Consider the following 21,552-nt stretch of genomic DNA (forward strand, 5'->3'; position numbering starts at 1 on the left):
TAAATTTTGCAGAATTTTTGTTATAAACAAGTAAAATGTATCAACCTACACACATTCTTGTGTAATTATTATTTGCACCGATGTGAATTGTTGTAGGCTTAGAACGATGCTCAATAGATCGATATTCGATGGCTCGGTGTTCCTCTTTATCATTATCCAATGCTCCAGCATCGCTTCCTTGGGAAACTGGACATCCACTACACAGTGATACTGCGCCTACGTGAGGTATACATGTGCTAACTTTTTCTATAGCAATATTAAAATGATGTACTGAATATATACATAAGATACAATACACGTGTATACATGTACATATACATTATACAGATACAATATACTAATACAGTCTACATACATAATGTACATATACCTTATACATATACAATATACTTGTACAATGTACATGTACATTATTCATATACAATATACTAATACAATCTACATATGCAATATACATATACATTATACTTGTACAATGTACATATAGATTATACATATACAATATACTTGTACAATGTACATGTATATTATTCATATACAATATACTAATACAATCTACATATGCAATATACATATACATTATACATATACAATATACTTGTACAATGTACATGTATATTATTCATATACAATATACTAATACAATCTACATATGCAATATACATATACATTATACATATACAATATACTTGTACAATGTACATGTATATTATTTATATACAATATACTTATACAATATACTAATACAATCTACATATGCAATATACATATACATTATACATATACAATATACTTATACAATGTACATGTACATTATTCATATGCAATATACTTATACAATATACTAATACAATCTACATATACAATGTACATATACATTATACATATACAATATACTTATATAATCTACATATACATTATACATATACAATATACTTATACAATATACATATACAATGTACATATACAATATACATGTACAGTATACATATGTACATAAATAAGTCTTAACAATCAGATAAACATTTTTAGTATAATATTATTCTTGTATGTTATACTATAATTAATTTATAACAATAGTTTAATGTGAGAATGTTGTTGCAGTTAGGGATGCCGCCACGCAAACGGAGGACCCGGGATCTCCAACGAACGCTAGTTAGTATAGCGTGGCGGCAGTATGGCATCCGCTGGTTCGCAGTCTTCAAGTACAGCGGTCACCTCGACGTCAGCTTATTCGAAACAATTCGTATTCAATGGCAGCCGAATGGCCGTTCTACGTTGAAACGTTGCAGTTGGAGGAAACGCAGAACCGACGTAATCGTCGACTTTACTTGGAGAGCATGCACTTCAAAAGTGTACCCGACCTCATCCAAGACGTGAAACTTAATTAACGTATAATCATAAACGTTTGTTTGCGTGTTATCGAAGGTTAGATTCAAAGCTTTGGCAATTCAGAAAACAGTTTATGAGAGAACATTTATAATAATCAAGGTTTTGTATCGTAAGTTGACATGTAACCGTACTGGTAACGCAGATTTTCGAATTGAAAAGTAAACGTGTACATTGCAGTAGGATAAAATAATGAACACAGTAATTGTGTGAAGTTATTAAGTTTTAACATTTTTCATCACTTAAATAATTGGGGTGTAGAGAACTTTTGATATTATTGAACATTAGCATCGTCATTGTCTCGTTATTGGAACATGTACATTTATCACTTGTCACGCGTACATATTTATAATAATCGCACAAATTACAGATATAAAATAGCATTTAAGGAGTTGTCGGGTGCAAAATATTTTTTAAATCGTTTCTATTCTACAGACGAAGTTACAACAATACTTTGCAGCAATTGTTTTGCAACTCTGTTGTTTGACATTTTTATATCTACTGATATTTAATGTGCCATAGATGTTTGGACCTTGTACCATGGTTATAATATTATTTAGAAATAGTAATAGTCCTGCAAACTAAACCTGATCACAACAGAAAACTATTTATGTCCTATGATTTAATATATGTGATATTCAGCAGTGCCAATGACTTAATTGAAGTTATAGAGGTTATAGGTCTTGTTTTATCTATAATATATTAAATACATTAAGCGTACAACAAAAGTTTACAATAACACTGAACTATTATGCATGGTATTCAGCAAGGTACCTACTTCAATAGCAAAATATATTTTCTTCTGTATACTACTATTTGGTTCACCAGTTTCAGAACACTTGTCAGCCATTTTCTTCAGACTACATCTCCTAAATTACCTGCATCATTGGAATATTTAAAACAACTTTAGTTGTTTCTTCACTGTCACTGAATCTGTATATTGTCGTTCATGCCATTCATGCAGATTGCATGGTTTCTACAGTTGTTCCTATAGGTTTTGTTTCAACAGTATTTTATAAATTCCATTGGAAAGTAATGTCTGTCAATATCATACGCTTAGGACAAAGTAAATGTAAAATACTGAACTCTATTCCCAATAAAAATATTTGGTTTATTCAGATAGTCCCCAGTTACACGTGCCTCATGTAAGGCACAACCTATTGTTAGAGGAATGTTGACCAAATGACACTTTTCCATTTTGATGAATTTAATATGATAGAGCACTAAAAAATATTTCAGTTTTATACCATTCTATTCAAAGGTATTTAAATCCACCATTCCAAAACATTCTGTTCAATTTGAACTTTCTCTGCAGTTAAAATAATTTTACTTAACATATCCTCCACTTAATGCAGTACTATCTATTACATTTCATCAAAATGAATAAAGGGTTGCTTGGTTTAAATTTCTTGTTACCGTATCTGAACATTAATATTATTGTAATATCGATTGTTATTGCTGTTTTTACTGTTATATGGGTCAATATATAATAACCAAAGAAACTGTGGATGGAGTATGACTTCATACATTGATTGGATAAAAAAGGAAAAAATGTATGTATGTAAATGCAAGAAAAATGACATGAAAGGTCTGATGATTGCATACTATTTACAGAATGATATATATTTAAGCTTACATGAAGTTCAGAAATTATTTAATCCCTCTAGATTCTCTCTAGGTTTTGTTCAAATTCTTGGATTCTATGTAAACTCTTATATGTATTTATGAATTGCATTCCATTTTATATATATTAATATTTGTTATTTGGTACCTTTAATTGTTAATTGTTTGTACCTTCAATATAAAAGTCGAACAGTATTAAATATTACCTCTTAGAAATGTATAATATAGCAGAATACCTTTTTTTGTAAACACAATGTTACAAAAAATTTTCAGTTGAATATGATAAATGGTTCATTTTCAAAATATTTAATTGAACAAAACATGAAACCATATTTGTATTATAGAAAAAAATAAATATTTGCAGTAATCTGCTATCATATTATGATGTATTAGTGTTGAGAGATAATTATTGGAAACTGATTAGGGCGAAACACTGCCTTTTGGCTCATTCTATGTAAACGCTCCTCCATATTTGATATTGACTCGAGCAAAAACAGCTCTTTACCAAATAGGGCACAAATCGTTTTTGTATCAAATAAAATTATCAATTTTTCGTAGTCAGAATCTTAGTACTAAGAGTAATTAGTGAAATGCTAAACGCCGATTAGATAAAACACTTGTTATAGTCTAACAATTTTTAGCGATCACTTAATTGAAACGATTGCCTTAATTAAAGGAATTTCTTCTATATCAATAAAACAAATATATAAATAAATAAATGTGATCAATGTACACTGAGAAAGAATTTATTTGATTAGAACTTTAAATTACAACAATGGTGGTTTTTGTGAGTACTTTCTTTGCGTTTCTATACAAACTTACTGAAGAACGCACAGTACATATAAATATGTATATATTTGTAAGGAAATTACTTAAAACTGCCTGAATCTAGAAAACAGCTTTTCCTTTGGAATAACTGTACTTTCAATAAAAACAACCATTCTTAGAAATTTATAACATTTTTACCCATTAAAATTTATTTTCCATTATGTATTTACTGTAAATAATATATGTTATGTTTACAACAAATATTTGTTCACAACAGTAAAAGCTAAGTATTATGGACTTATGCATTGTTCAATTATTATATTATAATATAAATTACTTTCTCAATGTAAATTGATATGATTGATAAATTGACACGTGTTTATACACACGCGTTCACGAATGTATGTGTAAATTGTATAAAAGGTGAATACATACATAAAGCCTTGATAATAAAAACGAATATGCAGTTGTTTTCCTTACTAGTATAAGATGATCTGTAGCAGCTAAAAAACATTGTTCATAAATTAGTCAGTACTTCTAGCATTAAATTCTATATTAATTCTATGCATTAGTTTATCATTGTGAAAACAGTTTTATCCCTCATAGTACTACAATACAGAAGGGAAAGAAAATATGAAGAAAATACCTAAACATCCTTTACTCATCGTACCGGTTGGGTTGATTGCCGCCATTGCGTAATTTATTGCGTCCCGCGCAGCTTCAGAAAGCGTGCGCTGCGCAATTATGCACTGCGCAACTCCGCGTGACTATATAAAGAGTGACACACTATGCCGAACGCCCTTTTATTAGGGTGGAGCACTGAGGTGCGTTTCAGTACCTCTGGCTTCAATTATTACGGCAACAGAAGTGAATTTTTGTTGCTGTAATTTTTGTAATTAAAATATTAATACATATGATTTTTAGACTTTCAAAATTGTCGTCTACGGGGTTTATTCCTACAATAATTCAAATAGGCATTCCTTTATTTGTATAAAATTTAATTTAAATTAAATTCTTAAATACAATTTCATACGAAATTAATTGAATCTATGTTACATTATAAAATGTAGGCTGTTTGTAGATGAAACTTATTAATCTAAAATATAATACCAACTTCTTTTATACATTTTCATTTACATAAAATTTCATTTAAATTATATACCTAATTTAAAACAAATTTTAAAACATTTATTTTATAATTACTAATAATTATAGTAAATATTCTTATAAAATTTTAAATATGTAAAATATTGCATAAATGTAATGATTTGTATCTCCAATAAAGAAATATTCCTTATTTACAAAAACTAAGATTTGTATTTATTATAAATTTATCATTTTACAAACATTTTAGGAGCTATTGGAAGAAAAGGTTGCCTGATTTTATAGACATTAGAAATAGAGTTACAAATGCGGTATTATTCGTTGACTCAACTGTTTTTAATGAAAAACAGTACTGATACTTTAAAAATTCGTGCAAGACAATTTTAAACAAATGTCTGCTACTTTGACTCAGTACAATAATTTGTGCAAATGAACAGAATTTTGCGCATTTCTTCCTATAACAAGAAGTAATTCTATAGATTATATTTTACCAAACAGATATATAATTTATTATAGGACATATATTATAAATGTATTGTGTTACTATAATTTAAATGTCTCTTTTATATATTTTGGTCAAGTCTAAAATATATATCATTTAATATATAAAGCAAATAATTATAAGCTATATGAAGCTAAAGACATGGTGCAACAATGTTCCATTAAAATGGCAATCTTTTGTTAAAAAGCATAAAATTATACGTCCATATATATGTATATATATACATAATATCTAAATACATATTTTATATTTATATTTACCACTTATTAAAATCACTCCAAATTTACGATTTTATAGCCATCATTGCGTTTGAAGTTAACTACTTTAAAAATAGTTATTTAATTATATAGTATATCATCACCATCCTTTTTTTATGTTACAACATCATATACTTTTATGCTCTTACTTCAGTTAGACTATTTGAGCCTCATCAATTCCTACAATACAGGAAAAACTAGGGCACTTTAGCTTCCAATTCCTCCATAATATTTAATGTAAAAAGTCATTTTTACCTATAATTTTCTATAAACATATTTGTATATCATGTAAAAAAGATGTTTCTTTTGTGCATCCTAACAGCACTTTGAAAAAAGACTTACTTTTTAAAAATACTGTGATGTAGTAACCACATCGTTAAAAACTTTATAAAATATAAAACTAAGTGTTATTACATAATAATGAAATGCAAGATAATCCATGAAAAATAAAGGGTCGCTTAACATTAGATTTATATATAACACTGAAACTTTTCTTGATCAATATTACAAAAAATATATATAAATTAAATTTCTGTTCTTTGGTTTCATATCATTAACAAACAAGTAAAACTTTGTTACCTCCTATAAAATGCTATTAATATTTGTTACTTAGGCACAGTCATAAAATAAACAATTGATCATTCGCTTACAGATGAACTACGTCTACCGGAAGCTGCTAAATCACTAATCGTAGAATTGTGACGCGTTTTTCTTGAACCTTCATTATCATTCACAAGGTTGGGGTTAACCGAATGAGAAAGAGCAGCCGTTTTATTAAAATCTATCGTTGCATATCCTTTCTGTAGCTTATTTGGAGACTCTGGAGGAGATGCAGTAAAATTTGGAGGACCGTCTAACGGTGAAACACTCGATGCATCTTTTGTGTCCAGATCTAATACAGCATAATTTACTTCCCTAATTGGACCACCTGTAGGTGTTGATGGAGGCAAAGGCGATTTTTCTGCTACAGATACTCCAGAAAATCGTTTCCTTAGGCTTTCGATTTCACTTGGTTCTAGATTAGCATAACAATGTTTTACTCCCTCTTCCATTTCAGACTGAATACATGGCAATGGCGAAGGTCGTTGTCTACTACTAAAAGATTCTGTTTTTTCTTGACCGGGACTTATATTCATGTATGCGTGTCCACATTCATTGTCTTTCTTAAATTGCGAAGCGTCGGAAACGCTGTGCGTTGGAGAGAGTAAACTAATATCGCTATTAATATCTACATTCATATAAGCTGCTACTGAAAGTGGTGATTTTGTTTGAGAAGTGACTTCTGAACTCATATTAACAGATCTTTGTTCCAAAGATACTGAACCACTATTAGATATAGAATTACTGTCTGTACAAGATCTAAAAAAATATAAGATATTAATACAATGAATTGAAATTGATAACAAAAGCAATTGACATTCAAGGTACCTTTGTATTGCTCTTCTAAGGCTTTTATTATTATTATGCTCCATCTCCAATGGTAAAGAAGCTAATACTTCTTCGTTAACATAAAGTGAGGACGGATGTGGTTGAGGGAGTGGTGGAGGTGGTGGTGGTAGCACAGGAGGAGATGAAGGGGAACTTATATTTCCTTGAGGTGATATAAGACCGGTGCTACTTCCTACACTATCTAATCTTCCAACTCCATTTTGTTGGTTATGAGCAAATCTGGAGCCTGTACGGTTATTACTTCTATTCAGTATTGGATCCAAATAATTAGGCTCAACCGGTATTGTCACTCGTGTTACTGTTTGGCCAGGATGAGAAGCAACAGGAAGTTCTCTGGACATAGTATCATCTCCACTGTTGTTACAAACCTGAAGGACATATTATTCAAGATATACTTTAGATATGTTTTAAATCAAAAGTGATGTTAAGTGTTACATAAAATACCAAACCTGAATGTTTGCTTGCACAAGATTAAATAAATGTTCTGCTCTACGACATTTAAATGCATAAATGCCTGGCCCAGTAGAACATCTTCTGCCCGACTCAAAACTAAAGATTTCTGCATCATAGCCATACCGCCGTAAACAACGCAATGGCCATTTAATAGGTTGTTTACCACGCTGGTAAAGCACTATGTCAGTTTCTGTAACTTCTAAACGTCCAGGAGTAACTAAATTTCCTTGATCATCTACATTCATCACTTGAAAAATGTTTGGATGTAGATCATTAATATCTGTCCGACTATTAACACAACCCATTCTTTTTTGCTCTGGAATCAACAAAATAAATTGTGCTTTATACAAAACTATTGTAAAGCATAATAAATTGTTATTAGTATCTATGTTATTATCACTACCCATTAGTTTTTGAAAAACACAATGTTTTCTTTTGATATACATAAAGTAAACAATTTTTATTTACTGTTATTAATTATAAAGTTATTTACAAGTATGTTTATTTGTTATATACGTATCTTTAGTCAGATTTGTCACAAATAAAAAGATAATTTAAATAATTAATAAAAGAGAACCCATTATACCAAGATTGTGAAAGGTATACACCAATGTTAGAAACAAACAACTCAGAAACATTTCATGAAACGCATCTTTTCGATAATGTACGATAAATTGAAATTGTTATTACAAAAGTCTACACATTTATGGAGGTTCTGTTAACATTTATATATTTACCAAATGCGACATATCCAAAGCATTTAATATATTTCTAAAGAAAAATGACTTATTTTTTCATAAACAATTCAGCACTCATTCTACATAAACATCTTCATATACTGTGGTATACTAATCTACACTTCCTTGAAGTTGCTGCTTATAAAAAAATAAACTAATGTAAACTAAATTTATATACTTCATTCAACGAGAGATCATACTTAATTTGCGCAAAGCAGCTAACTTCAGTAAGTTCCATACTTAGCTGGTGATTTCCCGAACGCTATATTTCTCATGTTATCGGTCATATATAAGGTGAACAAAATATTACTAAATTTTCAAACTTTTAATCTTCTCTATGTCCAAATCCTAATTTTTAAATTATCCAATTTCTACAATTTCTAAATTTCAAAATCTGTAAATCTTAAATTTCTGTATGTGCCTGTGGTCTTATATGAAATAAGAGACATAAAATAAAAGATTACGGGGTATACACATAGCATGACTAAAATTGTAAATACGCATGCTCATTACTCTTATTTGAGAATCGTAATCGAACCAATCAGAAGTGACGTGCGCAGAACAAATAAAAACTCGTTCTACGATGATTATAACTCATTGAATGAAGTATAGTACGAATTAATGATTTTTATATAAATACAGTATAGAACCTAGAATATTGTTAATTAAAATTTATGTAGTATTCTGTATAATATAAATACTTTACAAAATTATGGTATGAAAGAAACATATTTAACTGTTAAGTTCACTGTCAATGATTATTGTATATTTAGCAAGTATATTTGCTTTGCAATAAAGAGATAGTTATACAAAAACATTAGGTACTGTATTAAGTGTGAGTGAATTAATGTTCCCTCATAGTTTATAGTATTAAATATAATATTATAATGATTTAGCGTGTACAGGATGCATAAAGTACAACAGTTTACTGTATAGTGAATAAATTAGGAAAGTAAAAGCATTTTGAAAGCTGTCCTTAGATAGGACTTTTAAAATATGCATTTTCCCGCGCTTTCTAAAAAAAAAATATCATGGAAGCAGCGCCCTCTATAGGAGAATTTAAAAACTAATTAACATGTGGCGCCATCTCTCCGGCGAACGGGGTGAACTACACACTTTCTGAACACTACTTTAATTAGTTCCCATCTTCTACCACTAGATGGCGCCACACAATACAGAAACCGGTAGGTTAATTAGAATTACCCTAATGGTTAAAAATTAATAATAGTTAAAACAGTTTGAAGTTAATTGTTCTTGTACTCCAATGCAATTCCTTTTATATTATAGTCAATTAAGCTAATAAAATCGACTGTATTAATCGAATTGAATTTAAAAAGGCATTCGTGGCGCCATCTGGTGGCAGCTCACGGGAACTAACGAAGCCCCTGTTCCAAAAGTGTGTAGTTCACCCCGTTCGCCGGAGAGATGGCGCCACTAGTACGATTTTTATAAAAACGCAATTATTATTGATTTTATTGATTAATATTCTATATATTCATTATATATATATATTAATATTGATTTTATGTTGCTCGTAGAATATTCTGTGGGTCCCAAGATGGCGATTGTGTGATTTAATTTCGTTAATATTGATCGGCTACTGAGGCCTCTGGTAGAGGTCTCCCAATATGACTTCTCGTGCAGGTTCCTGCCTTAACATCTCTTATGGTAAATTAGATACTGTTTATAATATGTGAGTTAAGATAATTTATCTAAAGTGAAATAACAATTACTGTAAGAGACATGTGTAGGACCAATAGCATTATTAATTTATTATTTATTTATCTTGTGTGTATAACTAAATAATTAATAGTTAGCTACATGGCGCAAAGACAATATTTTTTATTAAACAAATTATTTATTACTGAATTCAAAATTTCAGTCAACTTCAATATCATTTTCCACAAATCTTTGCAATAAACACAAGAAACAGTATTGCATCTTAAAGTTAATTTGTATTGTTCATTTGTCATGTTAATTGAAATTGAAGACACTCCCCCTTTCAATCTATTAATTCAACCGAAATTATATCCCCGTATCCGAAGCAGTCAACCTTCCCTGAAGCCAAAGGAAATGACTCTGTCCGCATCTACTTTTTGCGCTCGTCGTCCTTATTGATACGAATTTGAATCGGTCAATATCGATTTGAAATTCGCCGCAACACCATCAATTTTGCAGGCACAGTAACGAAATTGAGGAATTATGCGTTTTGTGCAAAAAGAACACCGTGGCCATTCTCCCATCGAGTACAAATCGAAACGAGTCGATTGATTGCTACGAAGCGCATCGATTCCAAAGATTCTTGCGGATTCAACAAGAAAACGATCACTCTCTTTTCTCGTCGCCCCCGTTTGACTTTCGGAGGCTGTCCCGCGCTGATTTGCGCGTGCGTAGATCGAAGATTCGGTTCTCTGGAGCGCGACACGGTGCTCGCGAATCGCCGCGCTGGTTTCGTCGCGTAGAGTCGGTCGAACCATGCGAGGGGGCGTGGCCAGTCCGCCCACCGCCCAATCGTATCGCTCCGTTAGGTACGGTCCTCCTAGCATGGAGGAGAAAGAGGGAGAAACACCGGACGTCTCTCCCGTGAGACGCAACTTATTGAATTCATCGAATTGGCTGCTCATCGAGGGATCAGCGGGTAAACAGGTAAGAGATCGTTTTGCCCTTGCTACCGAGCAATCCATTAACCGGATACGAGGCTGCGAGAAACATCCGGTCTATCATGGACATTTGGAAGCGAGAAAATAACCCGAGTTCAATTTCTGGAGAGAATTATTGAAATATGACAGGAAATGGGGTATACCGAAGCACGGTTAAATAATCGTTTGTCGAATCGATTGTCAGCTTATGTGAATTATTACAGTTATATTTTATTAAGTACATTAAATAGTGCGAACTTTTAAACGAAATTCGAATGATATGGAATTTAGAACACAGGATGACGTATTTCAAATTATAGTAGAATCTTATTATATAGCCGTTTTTGTTACACCTTATCTTGTTTCCCTTCGTATATGTCCCATATTGCTATATGGCGTACCGTCACATTGCGAATCACCATGTGTTATTTGCACATGTTGCATCACGTACTGTTACAATTGTTATATTTCCGTTAACTATATTGCCATGCTGTGACACTTTCACGTGTCCCATCGGTGTTGCTCAAGCTACAGCTGTACACTATTGCCATATATTATACAGTCCTCGCGTAAACAATCATTACAATGCTAGACATATACTATAACTGTACAGCTGTGTTATATTGCCGTATGTTATATGATCGCAATTAACATACATATCAAGAGAAGATAAACTAAAAAAAGTCGTCCAACTGTTGCCCCACAGTCCTCCACAATGAATTTCATTACCGGCAATATAACGCGAGTCAACCATCAATTCAGTTCCCGTTGAATAATCGAAGATGTTTGAATTATAGCAGAGTCTGAACACGAATGATATCATCGAATTAACAGAACAAGCAAGGATTGACCGATAAATAAACGCTCTCGTTGTGCAACAACCAGCTAATCATGTTTCCCTCGTGCATTGATCCAATAGAATATATTTCGCGCCTGCCTGCTACCGTATTGAGGGTAACAGGCGGCGCAAGTTTTTCGAGGCCGGTGTTCACGTTTCCATCTCTCGTTTTCTCATCGGTAGAACTTTTTATGAATAACCGAGCCTCGACTCAACGAGCACCGGATAGTTGCTGAATTAGCGGTCCGCCAAGGCTCCGCCCGCGACTAATGAGAAGCGTCGTTCCGTGCGGTGGGCGTGGCCCGCATCCATGGCGGTGTACCGGGGACGCGGACTCTTAAGCCACGCCCACCAGTACGGTTCCGGGAGAAACGTGGCCGGAGGAATATCACGCCCACCGCGATCCAAGAAATTGTTAGAGGGGAGACGCGAAATAATCGACGGAGAAACAATAAAGAGACTGGTGGCGGTCGACGTGATTCGAATTCGTAGGGATGAAAAAAGACGGTGTCCCCCTAACCGGGGGAAGCGGCTGTATGTTTTTGCGTCCATGAAAGAGAAATCGGCTCCGTCGTGTTACACGACGTTTATACGAGTGATCCTCCTTCTGGAACATCTTAACACATTGTTAATCGGTTGTTTTATGGAAAACCTGAAGCGTATCGATCACAATTATTAAGGATTTATGGTTTGATGCTCGTGTCGCAACTATGTTACCACAGTACTCTTGTGGATGTACGAACATTTTATTGCTACACTGGGTTATGGATATTGTAGCTCATTTGTCCGCGCTTTATAGCATTGGGTGTTAGAGACAAAGGGACTGTTATGGTTAAATGGGTGACACAGGCTTTCTACTGTTAATTGTTAGATGGTTATGGTAGTTTTTCTGTTGGGGATTTTACTGAAGCCATTGAACCCCGGAGTTTGTCACATCAAATGTAAACTATTGCCAGCGCTATCTGCCGGAGGCGTCCACAATTACAGGCGCCATCTATTATTACAATTACTATTCTGTAAAAGTAAAGTGTCTCTAATTATTGCAAGAATTATTCTATGACAATCTTGCTATGACAATTGCTACCATTCTGCAACAACTAAAGCTACCAATGTTACTCTATTAATATTATACTTGTTACTCTAGAGTCACTAATGTTTACTATACTCTAAAACATTAGAGTCACTAATGTTTTACTAAATAATTACTATTGTTCACATAACTATAATTGCCATCACTATTTTTGCAATCACCACATCACAAACAGTGCACAAACGATTAAAAATAATTTAAGTAATTTTTCCAAAGATTATTTCGTTACTTGATTTACACCCAGTATAAAATCTGTGATAGTACGCAGTTTTATTTGCAACATTGCCGCGGTTTGTCATGTCTCGTTAACTTGTGGTAAGCTTTTATTACGCCATTATCGTTGATAATGATCCTTTATCGTTAATCAACAACCGGCTTTCGTTCTTCATCTCGTTTTTATAACGGTGAACATGCATGCCTGCTTGTTTCGTTTCTTATTTTTACTTGCTAGCTGCCTCGTACATCACCACTTTGACGTTCCGATTTATTAAATATGCAACCCGCTGCTTTCTTCGGTATTGTTTCACCCATTAATTACGTCAATCCAGTAGTTCTTACACGTTTTTTACTGTCTTTTTGATCGTTTGTAAATGGCAGTTGCCGAGAAACGAAGAATACGTAGAAGTTTCGTATAAATTTTGCATTTAACCTATCAATCTTCTGTTTTGTTGTTTCTGGTTTTGAGGGAAGAAGAAAATTGTTGCTTAAGTGTTTTGTCGGAGATTCGGTTGTTATAGATTTATTTTTTGTAATCGTGTATACATAGTAACATGCTGAGATAAGTACAGTAGTATAGCAATATAATGGCACACTAACATTCTGAGGTAACTACAGTAGAATACTAGTATAATAGCACAGTAACATTTCGAAATTGATGCAGTAGTATAATGGCACAATAACATATTAAAATTGATGCAGTAGTATAATGGTACAGTAACATACTGAAATTGATACACTAGTGTAGTAGTATATTGTGACAGTAACATACTGAGGTCACTACAGTAGAATAGTAGTATAATGGCACAGTAACATATTGAAATTGATGCAGTAGTATAATGGTACAGTAACATATTAAAATTGGTACAGTAGTATAGTAGTATAATGGCACACTAACATTCTGAGGTAACTACAGTAGAATACTAGTATAATAGCACAGTAACATTTCAAAATTGATGCAGTAGTATAATGGCACAGTAACATATTAAAATTGATGCAGTAGTATAATGGTACAGTAACATACTGAAATTGATACACTAGTGTAGTAGTATATTGTGACAGTAACATACTGAGGTGACTACAGTAGAATAGTAGTATAATGGCACAGTAACATATTGAAATTGATGCAGTAGTATAATGGTACAGTAACATACTGAAATTGGTATAGTAGTGTAGTAGTATATTGTGACAGTAACATACTGGGGTCACTACAGTGGATTAGTAGTATAATGGCATAGTAACATATTGAAATTGATGCAGTAGTATAATGGTACAGTAACATATTAAGATCGCTACAGTGGTACAGTAGTATAATGATACAGTGACATACTGAGATCACTACAGTAGAATGGCACTATAATGGTACAGTAACATATTGAAATTGGTACAGTGGTACAGTAGTATAATGGCACAGTAACACATTGAGATCGCTACAGTGGTACAGTAGTATAATAGTACAGTGACAGACTGAGATCACTACAGTAGAATAGTACTATAACGATACAGTAACATATTGAAATTGGTGCAGTGGTACAGTAGTATAATGGCACAGTAACATATTGAAATTGGTACAGTGGTACAGTAGTATAATGGTGCAGTGACATACTGAGATCACTACAGTAGAATAGTACTATAATGGTACAGTAACATATTGAAATTGGTGCAGTAGTACAGTAGTATAATGGCACAGTAACATATTGAAATTGGTGCAGTGGTACAGTAGTATAATGGCACAGTAACATATTGAAATTGGTGCAGTGGTACAGTAGTATAATGGCACAGTAACATATGGAATTTATTACAGTGGTACAGTAGTATAATGGCACAGTGACGTACTGAGATCACTACAGTAGAATAGTACTATAATGGCACAGTAGTATAGTAGTATAATGGTACCGTTAGACATTGAGACCTCTACAGTGAGTACTAGTATAACAACATCAAAGAATGATGTATCTATCATTCTACCACAATAAAACAGTACTAATATAATACTATAATACTAATATAGAAAATAATATAACAAAGTTACCACATCAATTATATAATTATACCAGAGCCTTATATCTCATTTCCTATGTACATAACAATGAACCACACCACTTCTCATCTACAAAAAGAGTAAATTAATCAAACCAGTATTTTTGCACGTCCCAGTTCGTACAATAATAAAATCAAATAATAAGCCGAGGAACAAATTAATGAGTAGCCGCGTGTTCAAAGCTATGAAACGTTGAAAGAAGAATAAGAAAAGCCACGGTAGTTGAATGTGTGATAAAAGGGGAAAGATAAGTCATCTTCGTGCCTAATAACGGACTCGTCACGATGACGTTCATGGGTAACGATGTAACGGCTCGTGTAAATACGAAGGCGTTCCTGTAGAAAGGATGTCACCGTGACTCCCCTTAGTTCGAATTACAGCATCGTTGAAAATCTATCGATAATCGACTCACGGATACGACACTTTAAATCTTGATCAATTTCACTCGAGTAAATAAGCTTCAAGTGTCCAATCATTTGCATAGTCATCTATTGACATAACATTTCAACTTTCTCTATTTTAGTATTGTAGGTCTGACTCGACAAATCATACAAGGGGTTTCAGTCAAATTTTTCTGTAAAGTTGCTCAAGTTTTGATAAACCAGAATAGATGAAATTTTTTGTCGAGGAATAGTGGAATAGAGGGTACAGTGAAATAGTAGTGTCACATAGAACAGTTGTATATTAGAACCCCTTGCAATATCGTGACGCACTCGTGACGCACACTACAGTCGTACGTGATCAGACTCGTATTTTCCCTGCATTTCAGTTTTGCTTCAATTCGAATAATCTGTACAATCAAGGATCGCCGAAGGGAAAATGTGCTTAACATTTTAATTCTCTTTAGTTGCCCTAACGTCGTGGCAATAATTATCCAGCTGTGACTGTCTAAAAAATTGTTAAGGGGTTAAATAGGTAAATGATACAGAGAATTATAGGTAGACAGTAAAATAGGTTAAAAGGTTAAGACAGACAAGAAATATGAGGACACGTGGACTATCATCAGATGTGATTCTGACATGTGGACTATAATCAGGTGTGATCCTGACATGTGGTCCATCATCAGAAAATGTGATCCATATTAAAATAGATGAATGCACATAATATCGCACTGTTTCACGGCTCAGCTAATTCTGAGCGATATATGGAAGCTTGTGGAGTGAAATTCGAGGCTAGGTGGCGGAGGTTAGGTCACATCTGATGAGCCAAGAGCCTGATCAATTGATCCCACAGAACGTTGTGGCAATAATTAGCTAGCTGTCTAAAAAATTGTAGGTTAAGTTAATGATGATATAGTGAACAGTAGCTCTAATGCACCTGACAAATCATAACCCAAGTTAATAACCACTCAAACTGATAAAATTTGAAAATGACACGATACGATAACCATATGTAAAATGAAAAATTCCAAGTACGAAATAAACTTAATGGAAGCGTAACGCGTAAGACCAGTAGGAAAAATCCGTTTACCATACCCGCGTAAACGATTATTGTAATATTTCTACCGTGTTTTATTACACACGGTGCGCAGCGTGTGGAAAATTTCAGTGAAATTGATGACCGTGCAGATTTCAACGTTACACGTTTCCATCTCGTAGTACAAGCAGAAATTCATGAATTGGCTGCACTTTTGCAGAAGATCTCGGAACGAGGTGTATAATTTCAGTTATCTGCAGATCCATCGTACCGTTCATTTGAACGCGCGTGTTCTCGAAGAAAGCCCAAACGCGGCTGTTCTTTCTGTTGTACAGGCGGCATCGATCTTAATTATTCGAACTGCTCCGTGATTCGGGAAAAAGGATCGCTATTCTATCATTAACGTGAAATCTACTCGTTAAGCCTGTAATGATCTAATTATCAATTGTAATTGCTCGTAAGGAATACCGAGCAATAAATGTTTTATTCGATCATGTCATTATATCGATCCGAGAAATATAATTGGACTATTTCTAATGCGAGAGAACATAAATTACATATCTCCAGTTCTAAGAGCGATGGACGATAAAAATATGCCACTATATCCTATTAGTAATAACAGTAATAGCAAAAATTCGTGGAAAAGCAATTATTCAAAATAGCGAACATTCCTTAACACACCTAATATACAGTCCACTTACTTATTCATTCATGAACACGTATTACAACGGAATAACCCAACTGTTACTACAACGAAACAAAGAATATTAAACTTGTTAAAAATCCCCTCCTTCATTTAAACGACAATTTAAAGAAGTATCTAAAAAAAGAACATCAGAAGACACATAAAAAATGAGCAGCAAATTCCTCCGTAATCCACGAGCGATTCAAATAAATCGTGGAATAACGATCCACTTAATAAGATTGTTATTTTCAATGTTTAAGATAGTACTCGAGGTACTTTTCCTATAAAGTTTACGCAGCAGTGGAGGACAGCGAAGAAAGGACGGGAGTAGTCTGAAAAAATAATTATTACCGTGTGGGTAACTGGGAGGGGAGAGGTCGCCACCCAGCGTCCGCGGCGTCCAACGGTGCGGAGTGGGAGGAGCCGTTGCGGGCCAATCGCCGCCTCCGGCTACGCGAATGGTGGAGGAGTGGGGGCGCGCTGTCGCATCGGGAGTGTGGGTATCGTTCGAGCGCAGTGTCCCTGGAGACGCGACGTTGGTTGCTCGATTTTCCTCTTCCCTTCCGGTTTTCCAGCGCTCGGTTTCCGGCCGCGTGCTCATTCGCGTCGCTTCCGGTCACCGGGGCTGTTGTTTTCGAGGATAATCCGTGCCGGCTATTCGAACTATTTTGTGCGACGAAAAATCCGAGTGGCAAACGTCTGAGAGACACTGACAAATGAAAACTTCACAAATTTAATATTTATTTATAAACTGTGAGTGTTTTTGAACTAAGATCATAGTCTTGTAACAGCAAAGTCAGAGATTCGAAGAAGTTTGGATGTGTGATGGTGCGTTGGAGCCCCAGAATTGTTAGTGAAGACTCTTTCTGAGGATGTTACTTATAGTTGCTGCAGACACTGTGTTCTGGGTGTGAATTTGGGAGAGTCCTCACGGCACCAGGTACTTAATGAACTTGTCTATCAAATTATTCTTGATAATTTGTTTATATTGTCGAACAACGATTAGTGTTATGTCACAGAATTAATAAACAGATGCTTGTTAAGGCTCCTCCATAAATTCAGGGACTTATGACTCCTGTCAGGACAGGAGATTTATTATTCGTTGTGTGTTTGTTAACTTATATGGAAAGTAATAGACTTGGGCTAAGTATTTTATGTGGGATGGGGTATTTGCTGGATTAATTGGATTCGACTATGGAGTTTGGGTTGATATGATGTCTAGGTATAGGGATGACATTAATCAAAGACATATGTAGCATATGTAGGTCTAACGCGTTAAGGAGGATCATGAGTAGTTTAGGATTCTTCAGGTTCCTGTCTAGTAGGGTAGAAGTCATACTAGAAATGTAGCAGCAGAGATGTTCATATGAAGGTACTTTGGGATGAAATGTGGAGTGGACGGACACTTGGAAAGTTACTGAAACTTAGCCATAGAGAAACTTTCCGATAAAACTAGACGTAGGTTGTACCAAGTGACATTCCAAAGTTCCTGTACCTAAAGGTCTGAAAGTTATGACACAATACTTAGAAGTTATGATGTTCTAAAGTCTGGTAGTCCCAACATCACCCCCCAAGTTGAAATCTTGTGAATTCCCCAAATTTCAATATACAAAAGTAGCCAAGTACCTAAGTTTCCAGTCTAAAGTTCCATTCTGTAGTCCTAAACTTCCAAAGTGCCAATACCCCACATTTCAATCCCAAAGTCCCCAACAGTCCAAAGTTTCAACAACTGCAAATTCCAGCATTCTACAAATTAAAAAACTCTACATTCCACTAATTGAAAAAACAGTAATGCTTAAAAATAGATATGGTAATTCTTCTAAATTCGTCGCAACAGAACCGCACGCGCCAGGCGCGTGATCCGCGGTACTCTTTGAATCAAGATTGTCAAACTGCGTAAACTAAACGCTTTATCTGAGATGTCATATTTCTCCACATCGCCATTTTTCCTGCGGAAACCAGTCCGTTTCGTTCGAACAGATCTGTTGTACAAGTTTAGCTCGCGTTTTCACGCGACTGCTAATTGTTAAATGGCCTCGTATCGTTCAGAGGAAAAGTTGTTCGCTCGTGTCACACAGGCCGATGTTATTCCCCCGATTCGAAACTTTATTTCCTGTAGTTACACGTTTCGTGTTAGATGTTGCTTTGGCTGCGCCGCTCAAGTTGATTTTGCGATTTTAATTTCGTTTTGCGTTAATCTTCTTGGTCACGAACGCCGTTTCTTGTTTCCTGAACATCGAACTACTTGCCGTCGCGTGTACAGTCGCGTGTGCAGTGGACGTGTCTAGGGAAAATGGCGACATAGGGGGAGGAAACGTTGGTCGGTGCTTTTTTGGTGAAACATTTTTTAATTTGGAAATTTGGGGATTTGGGGATTTGGGGATTTGGGGACTTTGGGATTTGGGGACTTGGGGATTTGGGAATTTGTGGATTTGGGGATTTGGAGGTTTAGGGGATTTGGGGATTTAGGGATTTGGGGTTTAAGGATTTGGGGATTTAGGGAATTGGGGATTTAGGGAATTGGGGATTTAGGGAATTGGGGATTTAGGAATTTGGGGATTTGGGGATCTAGGGATTTGGGGATTTGGGGATTTAGGGACTTGGAAATTTAGAGATTTGGGCATCTAGAGATTTGGGGATTTGGGGATCTAGGGACTTGGGGATTTCAGGATTTGGAGAATTAGGAATTTGGAAATTTAGAGATTTGGGGATCTAGGGATTTGGGGATTTGGGGATTTGGAGAATTAGGAATTTGGGGAATTAGGAATTTGGAAGTTTAGAGATTTGGGGATCTAGGAATTTGGGAACTTAGAGATTTGGGGATATAGGGATTTGGGGATCCAGGGATTTGGAGAATTAGGAATTTGGGAATTTAGGCGTTTGGAAATTGTGAAATTTGGGGATTTAGGGATTCAAGAGTTTATGAATTTGGAAACTTGGGGATTTGGAAAAGTGGGGAATTAGGAAATTAGGGATTTAGGAATTTGTAGATTTGTAGATTTGAGGATTTAGGGATTTGTGAATTTGTGAATTTGAAGATTTAACGATTTGAAAAATTAGGAATTTGAAGATTTGGGGATTTAGGGAGACGGAAATTTGGAATATAGTGAGTTAGGAAATTAAAGAGTATACAAGCTGGAAATTTGGTTATTGGGAAAATGAAGATATTGAGTTACGTTAGGTTGCTAAACATTTGTGAACTTAATAACTTTGACAATAGAAGATCTAAAAAATTACAAATCTAGGGACTTACAGATTTGACTACTTAAAAATTTAAGGATTTAGGAATTTATCAATGTAGATATTTGTGCGCAACATTGTAAAAGTCAATAACATAAGAGTACAAAAGTTAGAACATTTAGAAATTCAAAGAGATGACACATGTGAATTCTCCATCGTGCCAAAAAGTGGCGGGAAATTCAAATGCAAATTGCTATACGGCTCGCTCTAACCATTCGCCAATAAAATAACAAAGAAAGTATAACATGTACTCTTTGGACAACCATAAACGAGTTCAGGTTATGCAATTCGACACGGTGTAACATAACAGTCACAAATGAATCATGTGGGCAGTACATCAAACTCGAGATTAAAACGATAACATATTTCTCGAAGAATTTTCACTGAACATCATTGTCTTGGTGTTCCATCACTATCGTCAGATACGTAAGTCGAATTTGACACGGTGTTATAAAAGGGTTAATCCGTTTCTTTGGCCTTGCCCGGCCTTTGTTGTCTGTAATTTGTTTGCTCCTTTTTCATACTTCTCGTTTATTCTTCCGCCTTCTTTCGCCGCCACGACGAAGCATCTTTCGAACCCTAAATTCTGAGAACCTGGACCCTCCCAACTTAGACCTCTCGCAAACGTTCCTCATGAATCATGCATTTTCATAGTAGTGTCGGTGTTTAAGGCAACTATAAACCGAACGCGTACCAACACACCGTCTGTATCGGTTCGGTATCGGAAAAAGTAATCAACCGGAGAATTCATCATTTTACGCGGCATTTTACCGAAAAATTGAGTTATACGTCTCGTCAGAGTGATTCCGCGGGAATTTGGGAGATGGGACGATAAGTGGAGGTGTTTTGTCATCTACTTTTATTTTTAATTGTGTCACATTGTTGTGATAATAAGAGTTGAAAGTAGGAGTGGTGGGTTATTGTTTGAGGGGTTTGTTGTTGGGGGAATGTGGCGATATAGTGCGCGGTGATATGAGGCAAGGGGTTGCGAGGAAATGTGGTGATGATATTGTTCAGCAGTGGAATTTGCTATTTTTGTAGCTTTCACAGACAACGTTAGTGACCCAACATTTTATATTATGATTCCAGAGTATCAAAAATTTAA

At 34.7% G+C, this 21,552-nt stretch overlaps 3 protein-coding genes across 14 annotated transcripts in view; 2 read left to right on the plus strand and 1 right to left on the minus strand.

The window, feature by feature from the left end:
• The window catches only part of LOC100875458 (trace amine-associated receptor 1), a 43,964-nt gene extending 39,724 nt beyond the window's left edge, over positions 1-4,240 (plus strand). For all 8 annotated transcript variants that reach the window (XM_076541606.1, XM_012289954.2, XM_076541605.1 and 5 more), the window contains 2 exons: positions 97-225; positions 1,105-4,240. In XM_076541606.1, coding sequence (XP_076397721.1) covers positions 97-224 — 128 coding nt within the window. In that variant the 3' untranslated portion in view covers position 225; positions 1,105-4,240. The remainder of the gene's footprint in view (positions 1-96; positions 226-1,104) is intronic.
• The window catches only part of LOC100877025 (uncharacterized), a 26,124-nt gene continuing 4,572 nt past the window's right edge, over positions 1-21,552 (minus strand). The window contains exons 2-5 of one of the 5 annotated variants that reach the window (XR_013041115.1): positions 7,542-7,861; positions 4,427-7,460; positions 4,261-4,283; positions 1-246 (exon numbers count right to left, since the gene is read on the minus strand). Coding sequence is in view for 2 of the 5 variants with exons in the window: in XM_012289956.2 (XP_012145346.1) it covers positions 6,282-7,460; positions 7,542-7,850 (1,488 nt within the window). In the remaining 3 variants the exon portion in view is untranslated. Of the gene's footprint in view, positions 247-4,260; positions 7,461-7,541; positions 7,862-8,282; positions 8,490-21,552 lie in introns of those variants that run through there. The other 4 variants (XR_013041114.1, XR_013041113.1, XM_076541603.1 and 1 more) reach the window with 4 other exon arrangements.
• Positions 17,707-21,552, plus strand: part of LOC100877136 (hepatocyte nuclear factor 3-beta) — a 13,286-nt gene continuing 9,440 nt past the window's right edge. Inside the window, exon 1 of the mRNA XM_003705267.3 lies at positions 17,707-18,147. The gene's annotated coding sequence lies outside the window, so the exon portion shown is untranslated. The remainder of the gene's footprint in view (positions 18,148-21,552) is intronic.

The sequence above is a fragment of the Megachile rotundata genome, chromosome 16 (genome assembly GCF_050947335.1).
Source record: "Megachile rotundata isolate GNS110a chromosome 16, iyMegRotu1, whole genome shotgun sequence".
In the NCBI taxonomy this organism is placed as follows: domain Eukaryota; kingdom Metazoa; phylum Arthropoda; class Insecta; order Hymenoptera; family Megachilidae; genus Megachile; species Megachile rotundata.